The sequence below is a fragment of the Echeneis naucrates genome, chromosome 14 (genome assembly GCF_900963305.1).
Source record: "Echeneis naucrates chromosome 14, fEcheNa1.1, whole genome shotgun sequence".
In the NCBI taxonomy this organism is placed as follows: domain Eukaryota; kingdom Metazoa; phylum Chordata; class Actinopteri; order Carangiformes; family Echeneidae; genus Echeneis; species Echeneis naucrates.
Window position 1 is genome coordinate 2,594,141 of NC_042524.1, and position 21,892 is coordinate 2,616,032.

The 21,892-nt window shown below is 42.5% G+C and overlaps 1 protein-coding gene across 2 annotated transcripts in view; it reads right to left on the bottom strand.

The window, feature by feature from the left end:
• The window catches only part of tmem132e (transmembrane protein 132E), a 299,821-nt gene that overhangs the window by 38,196 nt on the left and 239,733 nt on the right, over positions 1–21,892 (bottom strand). For both annotated transcript variants that reach the window (XM_029520090.1, XM_029520089.1), the window contains exons 3-4: positions 11,663–11,803; positions 3,415–3,607 (exon numbers count right to left, since the gene is read on the bottom strand). In XM_029520090.1, coding sequence (XP_029375950.1) covers positions 3,415–3,607; positions 11,663–11,803 — 334 coding nt within the window. The remainder of the gene's footprint in view (positions 1–3,414; positions 3,608–11,662; positions 11,804–21,892) is intronic.

Sequence of the window (21,892 nt, forward strand, 5' to 3'; positions counted from 1 at the left end):
GACTGACTGAAGACATACGTGTGGAAATACGACGCGTGGCTTCCAGCTGTGAGGTTCGTGTAACACAAAACATCATTTTTTATTCAACATCTCTGGTTAGTGGCTGCGGCGCAGAGCAGAGCTAATGGAGTTTGGTATCTGGCTTCATGCTTCCTGTTTTCAAAGTAAAGAGAACAAAGCTTCAGGTGCCTGGCGTTGATTTAACTCTATGTTTCTTCTTCTTCTTCCTCCCTTCACTCCCTCAGATGTTTCTCAGGCAGATGGAACTGTCGGGGTCCAACCCAACACCTTCATCTCGGTTTCTTTGTAACACAAATTGCATCTTTTTATTCTTTCTGGCTTTTTGTGTGTGTGTGCGTGTTCTGTGGAGACACAACCGCCTCCCGCTTCTCTTTATCAGCACTTTCTGAAAACGCTGAGCTTTTTATACAAGCTGTCATTCGCTTTACCTACCTGCCGAAAAAACGCCGGTTGATATACAGCCGCTGCTAAACTTAAAAAAATTACAGCAGTTCTCCGGAGAACAAAATTTAAGTACGGTGACCTTCAGAGTCACACTTTTCTTCCACTGTTGGACTGTTTTTTCCCGTAAATAAAGCCTCGTCTGACCTGATTCCCCCTTCTTTTTCTCTTTTGAGCAATGCTTTTGTATCGTAACGTCAGCGGCACAGACCCTGAGACACAATGCTCTCTCTGCTGGATACACGGTGGCCATGTTCTCCGGGCTTACGACAGGATATTCCACTGCTGAACATGAAAACATCACTTCTATCCTGCAAGGTGGGATGAAGACGGGAAACTTGTGGAAATAGTTGGAATTCATAGTCATTCAGAGTTGAGTTGGCCAACTTGGAAGGTCAGTGAAGACGTTTCTAGATCTTCTGATTAAATGATTCCTCTTCAAACTGTCCAACAAGCTGCTATCGTGATAAAGTTGGACCACCTGTTTTCATTTCATCAATCCTGCTTACACTGGTTAGATCTGGCACTTCTCTTGATGGTGGTGGTGGTGTCCAGCATTTTTTTGCTTTATAATTCACAATCCAATTAGTCACCCCACCAGAAGAGATGGATGAAAGCTCATCTCTCAAGGAGACCACAGTGCTCATCTGCAGGACTCCCTCACATTTTAAATCAATAAATGTCGCCTGATGATGAAATGTTGTTGGTTTGCTTTGACTCAGGAATTCGCCTTTTTTCCACCCAGGAGCAGGCGCAGCGAGCAGATTGAATTGATCTGAGATGGTCTTAAGTTTGGTTTGGAAGTGTAATTATTTATGTGGTCGAATAATGTCAACGATGCTCAACAAACTGAGACATCGGGTGTGAAAGCAGATAATTTTCCTTCTTTCCAGTCCTCGACAAGGAGGGCTGCTAATATCCTCGAATATCCATCTGAAGTAAAAACACAGAGGATGACGACAACGCCGGTCCTTTCATTGTTCCATCCAGCATTAACACGACTTCCCCGCTTAGAGGCTGCAGCTAAAAAGCATGAAAATCACACATCGAGCTGCAGAGGTGGCAGGCGGCTGTGGAAAAAACAAAAAAAGAAAAAAGCCGACGCGCTAATGGTTCCTGCCATCTTGCTTCAGAATGTAAAGGGAGACTCACACAGGCAGAAACCTAATTTTGCTATGCAGCTAAACGCATCTGGGTACAAGAGGCATGCTAATTCTAAATGTCAGGGGGGAGAAGAGATATGAAGTGAACCTTATGTTACAGCAGATGTGTCACACATTTAATGGAGCTTTAGGTGTGTAACTGTCGTAATTACGCAAATATTTAACAGATAACTGCGGTTTATTTTGATGACGTATCAACCCTTTTTGCTCAGAGACGTGATTTTTCACATAGTTTGAAAGATTACAAACTACCTGCATGATTAACCACGCACAGCTGATTTTAATGAGCAGGCATAATTTGAAGTTGGACTTTTTCTTTTTTTTTTTTTTTTTTAAGTGGAGTGAAGACAAAAACCACGACAGAGGACAAAAGAAGGCAATGCAGAGCCGGCGGTACCCAGCACGTCTTGCTTGATTAATTTCCCTTTGTTCCCATAATGTGTCCCTTCATGAGGGGAAAAAAAAAAAAAAGAACAGATCCCGATTAAATGAGTAGTGGATGCTGAAGTGTTCTGGGAATGGTTGACTTTCTTAAGGAGAATCGGAGAATCGCTGCAGAGAGAGGAGTCGTCGATGCGATTCGTCAGAGTCACGTCTGATGTTCTGCTAATGCACAGGCTGTCAAAATAAAACTACATTTTGTTTAGTGTTCATCATCAGCTGACTTGGAGTCGATCAAACTGAAGTTTCTCAGGCAAAATGTGATGTATGTACCCCCCCCCCACTCTGCCAATACAGCCTTTTAAACAACGCCTGACAGGGATGTAACATATATTTTAAAAGTGTTAAAACTAAAAACGCCTCTTTGATTTGACTCATTTCACAGCAGGAGTGAGACGTGATGCTGTAGTGTTCTTTAATCATTGTGAGTTTGTTTTTTCTAGCAGACTCATTTACACACAAGCATGAGTTTAACAGAGTCAGAGAGAGAGAGACATTATTTTGGTTTGATCTTTTTTTTTTTTTACAGCTGTTTTGAATCCCATTTTGTGTGAAATCCCTCCCCGGCACGTGTTACGAGGTCTGTGATATTCTTGCAGTGTTTTGGAGCAGGTAGCATTTCTATTAAACAAATGTGGGCGATTTGGAGAAAGAGTTCAGAGCTGTAGGTCAAAAACTTCAGTGAGTTACAGGTGCTGAAGGGAAAAGTGTGACAACCATACCCGGCCTCCCCGATTATGAATAAAGATTTGGTTTTCAGTTTGACCTTTGTTTTTTCCAGCCGTTCCAACATTTTACGGGATCTAGACACATCCTGAGCCAAGCATAAAAAAAAAAAAATCCCCATTACTGCATGTGTGCTCTTTGGTCTGACAATACGAGCTTTGAAACAAGCCCCATTACTTTTCCTATTTTAACTTTATTGAAAGGGTCGAGACACATCCTGATCCAAGCCTTCCTTTTATCATTATTATTTTTCTGCTGTTTGCTCTTATTGCAGCTCAGGGCTACTGTAGGATAACTGCACCGTGTGCTGCTGTGTCATGTTGGAAAAATACTGTAGTCATAGAAAAAAAAAATTGTGTCAGTGTTTGGCTTTTTTGAGGTAGTAATCTAATAATTCAGAAGGAATGATGTTGATATGGAATCAATTGTTCTGATGGTTCTGCAGTGCAACGTGCTGATGGTGAACAATAAATACTATTATTTCGACGCAACAGCAGAAATGTCAAGACGAAACAAGACTTCTTTAGTCAGTCAGATAAGTGTGAACAGTGCAAATAAATTTCAATGAATCTGACACCGGTAACAACCGTATCCAGACAGATGTGGCTTCGCTCCCACTCACCATGGCCAGTGGGATGATGGCCTGAATGTCTCGCTGCACCACAGTCAGCTCCGTCACCACCTTCTCCGAGTCGGGAGGCTGGTTCTGGCCCTTGTAATCGATGTTCCAGTTGATCCTTCGGGTCACCGACAGGCTGGTGAAGTTCTCCATCTCAAAATCCAGCTGCATCACCTCCACGTTACCGAGCACTTCCCTGTCAGACCGCGAGGGCACAAACACGCAAAGCAGAGTCAAAACCAAAGAGGCATCAACATCAGTCGCAGCAATATTTTGACGAGAATAACTGCAGAGAGTAACAAGAAATTCATTTATTTCCAGTAACGAAATACTTCACTGGTTTGTTTTTAATTATTAACGATGCCATTTAGTGAGCGGTCGGCACGCCGCTGTGCAGTTATTTGAGAAGTTTCCTTTAAGCTGTCAAAAGCAATATGATAATGATGCGCTCATGATGCTGTGTTATGAACGTATTTATGACAATTAAATTCATTATGGTGTGAATGTGTGGATTTTTTTTTCCTCCTCCAGATCAACGAAAGAAAAAGAGCAGATGAACGCATTTTAAGATTGACCACAGTATTCTGTACTTATCAATAAATCAATATCCAATAAGCTGTCAGAACATGATTTGAGGGCAAAAGCCGAGCATCTAGCTTTTCTGGTGCATCATCACCAATGCCGTGCATTCAGCACAGCTCAGCTAAGTTGTCGGACGGGCGAATTGATGAAATGGGGCCATCAGATGCAGCCTGAGCAGCTCCTCCAGTCCAATCGGTGGATCTCAGACTTCCTGACAGATACAAGGCCCTTAACAGGGCTGCGGGATGTTAAAGGTCACCGTAAACTGTTTACAACATCACGCTTCACGAGTGGACTATTGACTTCACTTTGGAAATTTTAATCGCTCTTTGCTCACATAAATTTGATTGCTTGATGTGAAAAGTAAGCAGCGGAGGCGACTGCAACCATGCTCAGGTTCAACACAGCAGCTGCGAGGAGACAATCCACTGTGTTAGTGGTTTTGGTTGATATCATTTTATGGACCGGCCATTATAAGTGTTTTTGGTCCACGCTTTTCTTAATGAAATAAAGTCAAGGTGAAGAAGCTGAAACTCTGTTGAAGCGTATTAGAGCACGATTCCTTTTCCCATGCTGCAATTTAATCCTTTAGTGACATAATCCTTTAGAAACATTCCTCTTTTTTTTGTCTGGTCACAAACCTTGAATACAAAATGTTCCTTTTGTGAAGTTGAAAGGACTTTTAAGAGCCTCGGCTGAGCCGCACTTGGATCTCACTAATGATGCATCGATGCACCATCTTAATGTCACCTCACTTAAACTCGTCTCTTTCTGCACACTCAGTTCTGCTCTCTACTGCCCCCGGTGGCCACAGCAGACTTTAAACCACCTGCTTTCTAAAAACCTATCGAAGTCTTGAATGTAGACATAGATGATGGTGTTGTTTTGTAACTTCATTCATTTTTTGCTGCTCAAAGTCAACAATAACAATATTTTTATTCGAATAACTGAGAATTGGCTTCAGTTTTAAATAAAATCTTCTTAGCTCATCCGAGTGTTTTGGCTCACTAGTGACTGTAAATTGTCTGTAGAGACAAATGTGCCCCCCCCCCCGCTGAGGCTCAGGTCAGCTGGGATCGGCTCCAGGCCCTCAGTGACCCTGTAAGGACAAGCGGTATTGGAAACTGATGCATCGATGGTGGAAATATTTCCCTCTGGAGTTGGTGGAGACCTAAGTAGAGCCAAAAGGATTGTTCATGGCTAAATAAATTAACGAGAAAATGAGAGAAACAACCCAAGTTGTAAGCCCACACGCAACAACGTGCGGGATGAATCACAGCAGTTGTGCGCTTTGTGCGTTCAACCATCCACGCCGAGCCTTCATATCTCATTTCTGTGGAGGAGAAGAATCTCGCAGTTGCTCCTTCAGAAAATCTTCCTCAGTGAATGAAATCTCAGCAGCAATCAGCATTTCCCTCAAAAGGCAAGAGCTAATTAGTCAAGACAAATGTACGTTGCTGGAGACAAGATGAGATTGTCTTTCTGATGCAGCGGATAAAACTTGCCATCCCTAATTAGTGCGTTACGGAAAAAAAGAGGATCTGACTTTAGAGTTGTTTCTTGTATACGTTTCATTTATGCACAGGGCTCAATACAGCTGATGAGAAGTGAAAGTTTTCTAAGGGCATTCCTTCTTACTTCGATGGAGCTATCATATGCATTGAATTAATGTGTGATTGTCTCTGAATGGCCGTGTCAATAAACAATCACTGCTGCCTAATCTGGCTGGCCAGCCTTCTCCGTCTTTCTTCGGGCCTCCTCTTAAGTTTGAGTGTTTGTGTGAGGAGATTGCAAATTTCACTCATTCTGTCACTTTCAAATAACTGTAATTGCAATGGCTGCAGATTTTCTTCTGACCGATCAATGACTTTCAGCAGATAACGTGATTGTCCCGACGGTCATGAGCATGAAATGCTTAAAGCATTCTCTCTTTTGCCTTGATCAAGAAGAAGAAGACGACTGTGTTTGTGAGAGGAACGTAAGAGAGCCAACCTGAGACGCTGCTGATAACAGCTGGGCCTGTAATTCTCAGTTTCAACAAGAGTCACGAAAACATCTCACCGGCTGCGGCGGAGCAAATTAAATCTATCTCCATGCGTGACGGGAATCATCCCGCCCGAAAGTCACCTTTAGTTAAAGGTGACGCGCTCGCTTGTCTGTCCTTCACAAAAACCGAAGACCCTTCCCACAATTCAGTCTGACAACCCTTTAATGAAAGCTGGATCAAACTATCTGTACAATCCTCGGCCCACAAAAGGTTCCTCTCAGGGACATTGTGATGAAATCTCTGCCTATTTGTCTCGACATCACTCACCGGAAACAAACACCGCCGTCCGTCTGTGATACACTACAGCTGTCATCAATATGGCCCACCGGAGTGAGCGCACGTTCAACCGCTCAATACGGCGTCAAGTGCAAACGTGCTGCGGGGAAGGAAAAATAATGTTCGCCACGTACTGATTTGGGTTAGAGGCCATGCTTTTTTTTTTTTTTTTTATGCCAAAGAGCTAATTATAAAATGGTGAGCAAAAGCAGCAGGGAAAAGTACAGATAAAATAACATTTCTACAGTTACACTTGACATTCTGACCCAATTTGTTTGAAGTCTGAATCAAAAGGAGGGACTTTGGGAAATATCACATCAGTCGCTGTCACCGTGTGCCCATATCAGAGCCTGCACCGATTCTCTGCCTTTGGTATTCATGTCTATACACGAGTGCACATTGAGGCTGCACAAAATTCAAAATGCAACCTTGACTTTTCCACTCAGATCTGTGTTCTGACACTTCAGTCACTGTAAAGTAGCTGTATGATACACTGCAATAACACAAAAGACTAAAAGGATGGCATTTTTTAGTAAGCTGGTCAGTGTTTCAGTCTCTAGTAGCTGTTGTGTTACAGTATTTGTCTTATCACTCTTCTTCGGGACGTCTCAGCAGGATTAGAGGGTGACCTTTTTCATCAAAATACTAAATTATGTATGTGCTTAGCTAATTAATATGACTTCAGTCCACTTCCTTAACTTTGAAAGAGGAGCAGAAGAAGAAGAAGGGATGGCTTCACAATCACCACTCAAGGAAATGTTTGGGGCGAGCTTTCCCGCATTTTCTCCCAGTATTCAAATCAACTTTGATAGAAACAAACACCACTGATGTCAAACATAATTCAACATAAAGGCATTTAAATAAAATAAAATAAAAAATAAGTAGGCGGTGAAAACATAAATGAGTGATTTCACATGAGAGGAGCGAAGGAACAAAGTAAACACGGCTCAAGAAAGTCCGGCCTTGTTTCCATTACGTTAATGATGTTCTGTAGAGCACAAAGTATAAATTTTAAAAGTTGTAGCTTGGGGCTTTTTCGGAGCTCAGGGGGATTCCAGTCTTTGATCTGAGGTCTGTTTGAACTGATTAACAGGGAGAGTTCATCGGATCAAAGCGCTGCAAGGCAGAGCTACGACAGCAGAAGAACAGAGACGGCGAAGATAGGCCTCACAACAGGCCACGCTTAAGTCCAATCTCTGGAAAGTTTACGACTTTTTAGGGCCCATTTAAAAAAAAAACTTCAGTGAATGCTTCAGTATTTCAGGATATCTTCTCTTTGTTTTCTTCGGGAGAGAAAGATCAATAGCACTTCTTCTGTGTTAGCTGGTTTAGTTTAGCATTTGGACTGGAGGCAGGAGGATAAGGTGGGGAGGCGGTAGTTTGACCTCTGATTTTCATTGAGTATGTGTTTATTCAGTCTGTTCACAAACAGAAATGCTACAATTTGTGCTTTTAGGGGGGAAAAACAGCCTCCAACAAAAAGCAGAGCTTCGTGTCATTACGCTGATGGTGCCGTGTTTGGTACCATTGTCCCTGAAACGCTCATTACTCATGCTGCTCATTCCGCATCCGAACACAACACAAATGTAAACAGCTGTTTGTCCAGAAAACACACAGATTTCCCCTTCGTGCAACCGCGACAGCTTTAGTGCAGCTTGAAGGAATGTTTTTTCCACTTTGGACGGAGCCAGGCTAGTTGGGGATTATAATTAGACTTGAAAATGTTATTTAGCCACAGTTACATTGTTAAATCCATGAAATGATTCCTTTCTGAGAGCTTAATCATTAAAAAGCAGCTACAGTTGAAGTATTAGTTGAACCTTTTGCTGTTGTGATTGCTGACCATGATTCCGACTGGAGACTGCAGCATCCCCAACATAGAAATTTCAATTTTCTCTGCTTGTCTGGATAATGAACAAACCAATGGAGACAACATGCATTATGCACACTGCATTTATATCCAACAGTGTAAAAACCCAACCAAATATGTTGGAAGTATCAAACACCACGTTGAGAATTTCATCTTTTTGGTTTGCCAGCTTGAGTCCTTTCTACAGGAAGGTAGATACATGCTACCGTTATTTTTTTTTTTCATCAGGGAAAACTGGGCCCTTTTGTACTGCAGGGGATTTTGAAGATTAGTCGCAGCAGTGAAATTAAAATATTCACATATATCACAATATTTTCATCTTGTTTTCAGTCTATCCCAAAAAATATCAGGTGATATCATTTTTGCCAAACAATATAAACAACAGTGGAAAAAAAAAAAGAAAGTCCCGCAGTCAGTCGACCTTATTGTGGGAACGCCACATTCATTTCTTCTGCTGCAAACGGTGATCAGGCGCGACAATTTTGTAGCGATGCAACAGATTTCAAATACATTCCTCACATTTAAAGCCGTGTATTCTTTCAATTGAACCCTTCCGACACTCCAGTTTCTCTTTTTTTGGACATCTTGACCTTAAAAATAATATTTGACACATTTTCCACAAGAAACAATATTTCCTTGCATGTGGAAATAATTGCTGTGAACAGGCCCAGGAAAACATGCATTGTGCTGCAAAACACTTTCCTTCTCATGATGAGGCAGCTTGGAAAACAGAGCATTACTCAGTCTGTGTTTGTCCTGGGTAGGAGTCAATATTGGCACTTTAAAAATGTGCTTAGACTCTTTTTCTTGTTTCATCCCTTATTTAACGCTGAATTATTCATGGAACCGAAAAAAAAAAAAAAAAGCCAAAAAAACAAAACGAAGAGGCGTCTTATTAAATGATCGACTCTTTCTGTTGTTCTGGCTGCAGCGGCGGTAATGCCAAAGCATTCTCGAGAACATTATTCATTCAAAACCCATTGACCGCAATCAATAATGCATTGGTTCATGTGGTGTTATCAGCAAGCTACTGCTGGAGTGGGACTGTTCCAAGTGGAGGTTTACTGGAATAAAATAAAATAATAATAAAAAAAAAAAAATAAAACAAAGAAAGAAAGGATGAATAATCTGAGCTCTGAATAAAGTATGATCTGATGAGGAAGAAAACCAAGATCAGGGAAGAATAATAAAGAAAGGAGACTTAACATCGAGCCCCGACGGGAAAACGTTGTCACCCGATCTCCTCCCTGTCAGGTAATTTTGAATAAACATAACCTGAAGTTCAAACAGAGCCGGCAAATTCACTTTATTATTGCTTTTAATTGAGTAAAAGGGAAAGGGAAATAATTGTCTTGAGAATTCTTTTATTTTTGGCCTACTGCTGCAAATGGAAAGTCTGACTGGCTGCACACAGTTTCCTCTTTAAAGATGTGAGGAGGAAATGTTCAGTCGTAGTTGACGCATAAGCTCATCCACTCAAACAAGTACGTGAACGCACCTTCGAGATAAAACAAACGAGGTAATCCAAAGGAAAGCTACAGAAAGTCCTCCCAAATACTTCCAAATCAGTGTGAACCATTTAAAAATCTAATAAAAAAATCCTGAACGATATCACATTTCTGCAGCTAAATGCAATGCTGCATAAATGTCACGGCCAAAAAGATGGAGGAGATTTTTGCTATCACTAACAGGCAAGTCCTCATTCCTCAACAAAACAACAAAGCAGGTTATGTCCCGCTAGACTGCACTAAAAAAGATTCATGTCACCGTTTTTCTACATTGCCAATTTTGTTTGGGTAAAATCTGGTTAAAGCCACTTTGAGTTGGGTTCATAAATTTCCGACTTTGGTGCCTCACAGTGATGGGATCGGGGAAAAAAACACTGTTGGATGCTTAAATGGATGAAAAGAAAGAGGCAACTCCGCAAACATTGTTTGAAAGATGCTCCAAAGTTTAAGCGACTAAACTTTAGATCAGGAAATCACTTTCTCACAACAAGAAATGTTTTTTTTTTTTTTTTTTTTGTCGGCTACATAAAACGCCATACATCACGACGTTTCGTTGGAATGTGTTACTTCTGGAAGCTGCACATCATTTCTATCACCAAACAGAACCCATTTCACAACAATGCATTTCCAGAGGAAAAGCCTCAGAGACGCCAGTTGTTTCTCTTTCTTTAAAAGATTTGATGCGCATGCTCTAAACTATTTGATGGGCACTGAGCATGAAAACACAAATTCTTCCACTTTATCTGCTCATGGTTTGGCTGCTTTTCTTCAGGTGGTCACAGAATTGAGTGGGTTTTTGACAAAATGTGGCATGACACGTTGTTTCTCTACCCATGCTTGACCCCCTACTGGACATTTCCCACATAGTGACAGGGTGGCAAAGATTACACGACACAGGTCACTAAATATAGCTGGAAAGGCAGCCACCAAGGTGCTAAGAAGTAAACAAGAGAGGGGCGGCGGGCTTCCTTTCAAGGTAAGGCCACTCTTATATCTTCCTCCTCAGCGTGTCCACAGAGATGCTAATATTTAGACCAGCGCCTGCTAACGCCTCCAGGCCTCGGGGGCTCGGTGCTACCCGCCGTACCTCCCCTCGCCTGAGCTCTTAATGAACTGAAGGCATCACGTATCCTGATTCATGGCTGCTAATTTTTAGTTGCTCCCCCTCGCTGGAGACTGCTCTGAGGCAGGGTAAACAGCGCTGATGTAAAAACCTGTGAACAAAATGTAATGGATGTTCGCTGTCTGGATGTGCGAGGAAGCTGCTGGTCAGTCCACCTCCTCCTATCGTATCTGGGGGCTTCAATCTCAAAATAAAACCGCTTTCCGTGCTAATTTCCACTGTTTGGTAATTTCTGTTTTGCTAATCGACCCCCTGAGTGGAAGAAGAAGGAGAGCGCCTTAATTCACTGGTCAAATTATTTAGGCTGCGGTCCCCAAAAGAAGGCAAACGAGCGCATTAATTGGCTGCACACTATTTAAATAACATTAACTTTGAACATTACTTAGCAGTTCCGGTCTTAATATCACACGGTTGTTTCTGCTGAGTCCATTACTGTCCTGTCGGACTCCACAGCACGGTGACGGGGCATTTCTCCTCTTTTGAGAAGTTTGGTATGATTACTGCTCTTAGACAAGGTCTCATCTCGGCCTCCACGCAGAGTGAATTAACAGCAGATGTAGTGACACTAAGCAGATAACAGTTCCATTCATTTAGCCCGGCGCTCTGAAGCAGAGGGCGTTTTAAGTCACCGCTTTGGGTCAAGGCTGTAGTTTATCTTCTGTAGCTCTTTGGGGCATTTACACAGACGGCTGTACGCTTTTAAAAGCCACCTTTAGTCAGAGAGTGATCTGCGGTTGTTACACAAGGGAAAACCTTCCTGGAGACCTTTTGGCAATTCTAGAAAAAAGCAAATATGGTGAGGTCAGAGAGGTGCAGTGTGTTTTGAGACGGGGCTGTTGACTTACCCCTGTTTGACTGCTTTGTTCTTGTTCACGTCGATGGTGGTAATTGAGTGCTTGGCGCCGGACTGCACCTCCCAGTCCACTTTCCACCGGGCATTCTTCGACTTGGTCTGGAGCAGGTTCACCCCTTTCTTTGCTTTGACCCTGCAGGAGATGGCAAAGAGCGGGGAGGGGGGGAGAATGGGCTGAGTCAAATTTATTGGAGACAATGATTTATGTGCGAGGTCAGAGGTGAATGCCCTCTGTGTGCGGCAGACCTCCTTCTCGTATTGCGTCATGGCAAAAGCAATTCCACAGATGAATCAATAACAAAGATGAATGAAGATGACAGCGCAGTGATACATGAGACCAGAAGGCGAGAACTACTCCAGGTCACAGTGCACACACACCGGGCTTTTATACAGCGTTATTAACCACGGACATCCGAAAGCCTCCAGGTTCAGCTCACAAACTCGGTAAACACGGCTGCACACCTCACGACTGACGATGCTTTTGATTCCAAATTAACGACACACCAAATGCTGCATTTCCAACAGACTCCACATCACGAAATTCAGGTATTCACGAGAAATTGAGTGAAAAATACACTGTGACGTTTGATCGCAATGCAAGTGTTGCTTTTCTTAACATATTTCAGATTTATATTTTCATGAATATATCCATTAAACTCTCATTAGATGTACTTGATATCAATTAAGAAACTGAAATCATCATACTGAAAATAAATAAAATTACTATCATCTGTCTAAAGATTCATCAGCAAACTCGGTTTCTCTGATACAAACTTTTTTCATTGTTGATATTTAATCAGTTCTTCGACAAAATAACCAGCAGATTGAAAAATTAATTAGTTAATCACAGCATCCATTGGCTCACCCCCCCCACCCATCTTTGGAAAGCCTCCACCCACAGGCGAAGAAAAGAATCCATACATGCATGCAGAGATACACTGACTTGAATCTGCATGTTTCCATGTGCCCATGCATTCACTGTCTGCTGAGATTTTGCATTCACTGATGTTCACTCCTGGAGGCGTTTGTGCAGAAATGTCTGCATTCGTTTAAACTGTACACACACTCACGCACACAAAAGCGGACCTATGCAGATGGATATATCTGCAGTGTCTACAAATGTACTGCACCATCCTCTAAAACACTTCACCGTAGCTGCGTGTCCACGTGCAGCTTAGTCTGGGATAAATGCATGAATAAATAACTGCAAGAAACGAGTAGTGCACTGAGAAATCCTTCAGTTGGGAAATTTAGCTGCACTGTTGTTTGTAATCCTTCAGCATCCAGCGGGACTCAGATCCAAACCTAAAACACAATGAGTTAAACTTTGCAGTTACTCCCAGACAATCAATAATGAAAAGATGCTAAAGGTGACTGTGAAAGTCAGGAGGGAGGATTTCTTTTTTCCTGCTGAGAAATAAACATTTCTGGTTCATAACCGATAAAAACTAAAGCGGAAAATGTCCGTGCGATCTGCTTTGCTCATTCGGCTCGTCTCGATGAAAACACTGGGCCGCTCAAATCAGTGACGAATGATTTAAAATTTTCAATCAGCGGGATAACAAATGCACTCTGGCAGCTGTGGTCTGTGACTTTACTTAGACGTGCTATTAAAGAGTAGACCGGAAAGAATATAAAATAGCTGAGAAGAAAGAACAATAATGAAAAAAAAGAGAGGCACTTTTCCTTATCGCTGTTATTGTGAGTCGGGTCATTTGAACACAGAGCACCGACTCCTGCGCTGATGCATGATGGAGACAAATGCCTCATATATAGACATAGACATACGGAGCCAATGGAGATTATTGATCCAACGGTGTCCTTTTCACGAAATACTAGACAGAGATGAATTATTAAGATATTTGCTTTCTGCTGGTCTGCTTTGTGCCTTTGAGACGAGAAGCCGGCTGGAATTTAAGGTTGTGTTACCCCCAAATCTTCCTAAGCAACAGTCTGAGCAACAAATGATCATGGTAATGATACGGAGCACATCAGAATCCAGAAGCTTGGCCCACCGGTGATGAAAATGTGAGGTTCAATTTCAGCTCTCCTGCAAGTGAAACTCTGGGGACTCTAATGATGTCGCCTTGTTTACAGGAACACACTGCTGGTTTTCTCTTCGCAGCCACGAGCTCACTGCATTTCCACGCTGACTAACAACAACTATTTTCAGACAAATTCATTGATAGCATTACCAAAATCATATTTTTCCTTTCAAGCGCTTCGTTTACATTCGCCTGAGGCCCCGGCAGCATCTTCCAGATCGTTCCATTTATTCCTGTGACAGATAAAAGTTTTGAAGCCCTGCTGAGGTCTTTCCATTTGCTGCACTAACCTGCAGTCAGTGCACTGATCGCTCATCCATGATTTGTGAAAGCAATTGACTTTTAGTTGAAGCTGCCCCCCCCCCTTCCTTTCCCTTCCCTCTAAAAGCTCACAGCTCAAACAGGATCTGGATTTTACTGGATTGTAACTGCCACTCTTGGGTTGCTGCTGATACTAATGGAAACTATGTGCATAAAACTTATTATTTAAGACTTTCAAGTAAAATAAAATTTTGCTTCTCTCTTCTTTCTTTAGCTGAATATTCTGTTTACTCGTGCATACGCAGGTTTAACAGGTCTTTCAAATACACGTTATCATTTCACAGCTAAATAAAGGATGTGGTTATTATTCAACCTGCTGCCAGGGAGGTTAACTCGGTTAAAGCTGAGGCGACACGGCGCTCACAGGCCAAAGAAACGAACTTCGACTGCACCAAACGACCAAACAGGAAATGCGCCCACTGCTGCCGTTTCTCCTCGTGGAGATCATCTCAGCTGTTTGCGATCAAATCCCACAGTGTGCACCAAGATAGTCACAGCATTAATCAGATATTACTGCACCTGGATAAAGGCAGAGCTTACTGAAGAATACTGTACAGTGGACGTCCACCTCATGAACAGCGCTGAGGAATTAACAGTCATTTACGGCCATTGAAGGGTTTTAACAACTCCAGCGACTTGAGTCAATGTTCCTAGATCTGACTGTGAACACAAAACAAATAAGGGGATGAAATCACAAAGTCCCTGAAAAAAGCATTTTGAATAATGTGGTTGGATACAGAAACATTTTGAACACAGAGGTTCTCTCCTCACCTTGGAGTTCACTTGTGGGTGTTTTTTCTGCAAATCATGTTGACTTTAAGGCGAATAAAGAAGGCTTAAATCAGTAAAACTGGAATATGTTCCACGATTCAGTGCAAAGGACATGAAGATTTTGGTGTGAGGTTGAAAGCTCTGCAAAAACTGCTGAGTATCGATGGAGTTGAAACGATTTTGCTCATATTGCAAAAAGAAAAAAAAACCCAAAAGGTGAAAAAAAAAAATCAAAAATGATAAAACTTGTGAAAAAGAAATAGAATTCCACAAACGGTTCTTTGTGGCTGGTAAACATGATGTTACAAGCTCTTGGCCTTATTCTTGTTAAGATCCTTTATGTACATTATCATTCGCTGCTGTGCTGCAGAAATAAAACTGAAGAGAAGTCAATTAAATGTGTGATAACTGAAGACAGCCTTCCCTCCCTGCTGTATCTGGCACAAATCCTCAGAAACAAACAAAACAAAGCCAAAAAAAAAAAAAAAAAGATTCTGTATCTTACGCTTTCAAAAAAATGTTCTCGCAGGTTACAGCTTTTAAAAACACTGTTTCTTGTTATTGCAGCTCTTATTGTCTTCTTACATCAAACCCCCCACATTACAGAAAACACAGTAATTATCTGATACATCGGCGTCAAGGGGAGATGAAACAGAAATATGGAACGTTTAAGAAATCATCCTGATCGGGCGCCTTCCCTTTGATGTGAGTTGAAAAGGGGGAACGTAACACCCCCGGACTTGCACTAAATGGGGTGACCCAGTTGCTACTTGACTACAGTAGCCACGGAAAATAGGAAAAATAAGAGATGATAATCACACATTATTGTAGGGCAAAGCCACTTCCAGTGCATTTCCTGGTAAGAATGCAACCCCGCTGAGTAATACTTGTTTATACGTGTTTATATTCATTACCTGCACTTGCCAGCAGCTTATAAAAGCCACTACATATTCATCATCATCTTTTGAGAGAGTCCACATATTGCACAGCGCCGGTGTGTTTAATCTGACGGCCTTTTTCACAGACTCTGGTTCAATTTTTGCGCTGCAAATGAGAGGGGGCGAAGCATTACCCGGAGGAGCGCCGCGTGAATCGGGATCCCCATTGAACGGCGTTAATGCTGATTAATGAAAGAGCATCGCACCGGCGAAATCACACAGCCCTAAATTCTCTGAATCTGTGTGAAGCCCGTCGCTGCGCAGGGTAAGTGCTAAGACGGAGCCATGACTGACCCGGTCTACACGGACGCCTTCCGCCACGCCAGCGCCCATTAGACTGTGAGCTGGCTGACGGACGGGGTCAACACGTTCCAGGCCAGATTTGTGAGCTGCCTGTTGGCCTCTCTTTGTGGAAAGTGGAAAAACAAAGCAGTGTTCAACAGCATGAAATGACAACAATGCAGAGATCAAACAGTTACTTGTTGCTCTATGAGATACGACAAGCTCGGAAAAACAGACTGTCACTTCGTTTTCTTTCGGGTTTGTTGTGGCTCCGTTTTCTGTTATTCATTCGTTCTTTCGTTCATCTTCTACCGCTCATCCGTTTCTGGGTCACGGGGGGTGCTGGAGCCAATCCCAGCTCACACTGGACAGGTCACCAGTCCATCACGGGGCCAACACACAGAGACCAACAACCACTCACACTCACACTCAGACATACGGACAATTTAGAGTCGCCGATGAACCCAAACATGATCTTTGGACGGCGGGAGGAAACGTGGAGACTCCCCGCAGAAAGGCCTCAAGCTGGGAAGCAAACCTGTGAACTTATTTTCTTTTTCAATGGTCAAAATAAACCCATTGAAACAATCAAAGTACGAGTACGGCAGAAAGAGTCACAGCTCCAACTCCCTGCAGATGAAACTACATTCAACTACCACAAAATGCGTATAATTTTGAATGACTGATGCCAACTTGTGTGTCCTCGCTGTGTCTCCGTGGCGTGCTTGTTATGAGAGCTTGGATTGCTCTCCAGTGGGCACTATGTCCTCATGACCCATTTATGACACTTGCTGCCAGGAATCATGTCAACTGCCACGCCGCGCACTGCAATTTCATCTAACTGGCTGCTGCTAATAAATAAAAGATGCAAAGCAGAATTAAATCACATCATCACTCCCAAGTCTTTAATTTTTCCTTAACGGCCCTTTGAAAGAATATTTATTGAATAGATTTGAGGAGAACGTCCCCACAGGCACAGCAGTCACCAAACTAGAATTTTTCTACAGGATGATGAAAATTTAAAAGCTCATTTTTAGATCATAATCACTTTAAACATTGCAGATGAATTGTAGCTTTAATGGCCTATATAACACATTTGTTTACTGTGTAGGACAGATCTGGATGTTCAGGTCCGTTTGACAAATTTAACACAAAACAGACTACAACGATAAAAGAGTCACTTTCGCACCCAACGATGTGTTGGGTTTTCCTTTCCCTCGGGAGAGGAGTACACTGACCAAAACACATTTTCGATTTTCGATATTTAGGAACTGATTTGGTTTATTGATCAACATCATTTCATGACTGCTCGCTGCTATAAGCCTGCTGCAATCAGAATCTAACATGTTCAAAAGTGAAAATATAAATAACTGTGAAATTGCCTTCAGAGATGAAAAACAGATCTTGAATTTTTTGGGCACGGCACAGGCTGCAGTGAGTATGATGGGGGGGGGGGGTTGTTTGTTTTTTGCCGACAGTCTTGTTTTCAGTAGGAGTTTGAAAACATCATCCATCCATCCATTTTCAATCGCTTAATCCAGGGTCGGGTCACCATGGCAACAGGTCAAGCAAAGTAATCCAGACATCCCTCTTCCCGGATTCTCCTGAGGGAATCTAATGCATTTCCAGGCCAGATAAGATATATAATCTCTCCACTCTGCTCTGTGCCGATCCCGGGGTCTCCTTCCAATTGGATAAGTCTGGAAGGTCTCTGCTGAGAGATGCCCACGAGGCGTTGCAGTCAGATGCCCGGACGACCTCAACCGGCTCCTCTGAGCCTGCTCCAGATGTCTGAGCCCACTCAGCCTTCAGCGGGAACTCGTTTGGTCCTTTCTATCTGCGTCGTCTCGCGGTCACTACCCAAAACTCAGTATGGAAGGTCGATGTGATGCTAAACTCTCAGACCCACATTTTTCTGACATGGTCTCTGCAAAGGCCTCAAATGCTAACGATCACTCGCAGATTGCTCCGACGCTCTCACGATGTCCTCGCAGCGGATGGCAGCTCATGAGTGACTTCGGCTTCGGATCAGAAGCAGAAATCTTATCAATCATTTTAATCACTTTCATATCAGCAGTAAAGAGCTTTGAGGTTTTCCTTGACAGCAACACAGGGGTGTACAGCTGGAAAACCAGAAGGGGGGCGGAGGGGGTGAGCCTGCCAGGGACAGACGTTTTAATGGGAGGCTCTGAAAATTAGGATAGGAGAAGCCGAGGAAATATGACAGAGCAGATTACAAATCCGAAAGTACAGCAGCTGGTTTGCACATGCTGAGCTGATTTACTTCTTGTAGATGAAAATTAGGAGAGGAGCGCAGCGATAATTTTTTGCTTCTAAAAAGTATCGCACAGTTAAGAGCACAGTTGTTAACACCTGAAATTTCCTCAAGAAAACAAGCAACCCAAGTTCTAACAATGACTGCTCGATTTCCAAGTAACATGAGCTGCGCTTTGTTCCTGCGTATGGTAGCCTGTAATTAATACAAACAGTAAAGTCACATTCTACCAAAGAGATGAGTAAGCCAGATAATTACAGCAGAGATCCAACAAAGACAGCTAATGCTGAGGTAAGCTATTACCCCGCTAAACACTGCAATTACAAAACTGCTTTGTCATTTTCCTCTTCTCCAGAGAGTTTTGCTTTTCATCCTCAAACTTGAAATATTTATATGATCTTCTGCGGAGCTCAGTCCTCCATTATTGAGCATTTGAAATATTTAGTGATAGAAATGTGGAAAAACTCATCAATAAAAACAATAAAGGAGACCACAGACTTTAGAACCTCAAGGCCAAAAGCCAAAACAATAGAAACAACCTCTGTCCTTGACTGCACTTCTCTGTCGAGTCAATTTGTTGAAGGTTTGCTCACTAAAAAAGAAATGTAGGAACATTTCAAATCCTGATTTTTTTTTTTCTCCAAATCTGTTCTTGAATCAGCACCATTGTTGAAGAAAGTCACCAAATCCAATCAATACAGTTTAAACACTCAGCTGCTGATGACGGTTTTCTCCAGATGAAAACTTCGGGAGCGCAGAGACAGAAAAATCGAGTGTATTCTGACGCCGCATGCCTGAACACGGGCATCATCGCTCTGTTTCTTCACACATCACGTTCACAAGCTGCCTGAATACGTCTGACACAGATACAGATTTCATGCCTCCCTGCTGTGTCCGGAGGCGTCGTGTTTATGGGTCGTCTATCCGTCGCTCCGTTTCCCCTGAAGATCATTTCTCAGTGCAGCCCTGAAAAAAATTTCCTCAAACTTGCAGCAAATGTTCCCTGGGACTCAAGGATGTAATGACGAGAAGGTTGTGAGGTTGGAAAACCCCGAGGGAATCAATACAAATCCGACACAAACATTTACTTAGACGCTAAAGATGAACAGAATTTTGGCGTTCAGAGGTAAAAGGTCACGACCTCTCAAAAGGTGTTTTTCGGCCATAACTCAAAAATTCACATGAGGATTAATTGCGGCCGAACCGGTCGGCAGAGGCTAACAACTGAGCGGTGGGGATTGTGGTTTTTTTCCAACAGAATAACCGCTCGCTGGGTGTCAGATATTCTCTGTCTGAACCTTTGACCTGCGCAGATGCTTCAGAAGCACTCACCTGATGAAGAACTCTGACTCTGAGGACCGAGCTGTGATGAATGGCTGCGCCTGCTCTTCAAAGAAAAAAAAAACAAAAAACTCACACTTTCCTCCTCCCCACATCTCTATGTGTCAGAAAAAACACATCATGTAGATCTTGACATTTTTCAGACAGCGAGTTCAGGTTCTCAATCATAAAAGAGAATTTTCTTTTTTTTTTTAGAAACAATAACACACAAGCCTGGAGTTGTTTCCTACTTCAGAATGAAACATAATGGATGTTTTTTGTTAACCACAGCCAATGCTGAATCAAAACAATTTCTAAAAAAAAAAAAAAAAAAGGCACACTGACAGATAATGAGCTCTTTTGGCCACCGTGAACATTTTGAAACACAATTTATGCACAATTAAAATGTCGTACTTATCAAGTTAACTGCTGCGATTTTGGAATGTGTCAGTGCTGTTAAACAGAATCAGTCAAATCTGACAGAGCTATTTTTATATTTCACCTGGGTTTACTTTTAGTTTTTCCATCCCTGTTGGATTTCACTGCAGTGATATCACCGTGTTCCAATATCACAGCATCTATTTTCAGACGTGGATTTTATAGCTGAAATACAAAAAGAAGGCCCACATCCCCAGACTCATCCCTGAAATAAGCTTAAAAAAAGGAGGGGCTGTAGTTCTGTTGTAAATGAATAACTCTGGTTGTATGAAGACGTAGCTCTGATCTGTAAAATGTCAGATTTTTAGGAACAGAGGAGGAAAGTGGTTGTCATAGTTGCCAATTAATTGCAGACACTTATTACGCTTAAACATGAAAGACGCTGCCAAAGTCACTAAAGCTGTCCTCCCTGCCAGGCTGAATAGCAGTTTCTAATTATAAACCTACTCTGCATTCAAAAAACCGGCTCACCAATAAAATATTGGTTTTGGAAAGACTTCACCGCTCCCTCAAGTTTTCGGCTCATCACCAAATATTTAATCGGGGTTGGGGGTGGAGGGCGCCTGATGATAGTTCTCTTGCAAAATCATCAAATGAAATGACCACGACCTTCGTCTCCGTCTGCCAGCCGCGGACAGATTGGACTCCAGCCTTTGGCATTCACCAGTGGCACGTTATGCTGCTGAGCGGGACGCTGTAAACAAACATCTGATTGCGTACGGTGGCGACAACAGTCTGCGGCACACTCATGGTGCCGCCGATGGGGAGCAAAACCCTGATAGATGGAGTCAGGCCTGGCGGCTGTCCCTTTAGCGATGCACATATGAAGGCTGAAAAGCAAATAAACAACTGAAATGTCAGCGCTTCAGCGTCTCAGCGGCATTAGTGGCACTCCCTTTTGCATTACAGCAGAAACAGGCCTCTCCCCGACAGCTAAATTTGGCCAGCAAAGCCTTTTTTCCCCCGCTCATGTGCCGGCAGAAGCTCCATTAGTCCCTCAGAGGGGGCACTTTACAGAAAAACTTTGCCACTCGTGCTATTGCAGACACAACAATTTCCATTTCATGAAGATATGTATAATTCAAAATAAGTGCCGATTTTTATTTGTCCTTGGCCGGTCCTCTTATGTGTCCACTGGCATGTAATACATTTACACACTCGACTGTGCGTGATGTTTCAGCTTCGGCATGTTATGTTATGTTCATGGGGTTAAAAGCAGAAAAACTTTTAGCTGCTGCTTTCCAGAACTTCACTGAACCGTTCAATCGACTCCAAAGCACAACATAACGTACCGCCCTTCACACAACATGAACATTTATTGTATAACTGCTTCTCTATCTTTGCTCAGGAGTTTTTGACCTTTTCACCAACTTTTACAGTTTTAGAAACTTTAATGCATGAAGGAAAAAAAAAAGAAGAAGCCAAATCCTCCGTTTATATATTTATAAATGGCAAATGAATACAAAGATACTATGGGCAGTGTTATATGATGCAATATGGTTAAATCGATACGCAACAGGATCAGGTAAAGCAGAATATAAGGCTGGACCTCATATGGTCAAAGTCTGAAACTGAAGACGGTTGAAAACTGATGTAAACAACTGACATCATTGCATCACATTCCCTTTATATGTGTGGTCACATACACAGTGTTCCCAACCAAGCCGGTGTCATTTACACGTTTTTCTGTTTCTGCGGTTAGACGATTGAAAAAGTATGAAATAGGATCTGAACTGCGGTCCATCCACGCCGCTCTGCTGCTGCTGCTGCTGAAAATCCTCATTTCATAACCGCATCACTGTCTGAAGAAATCCCCAAACGCACCAGTTAAA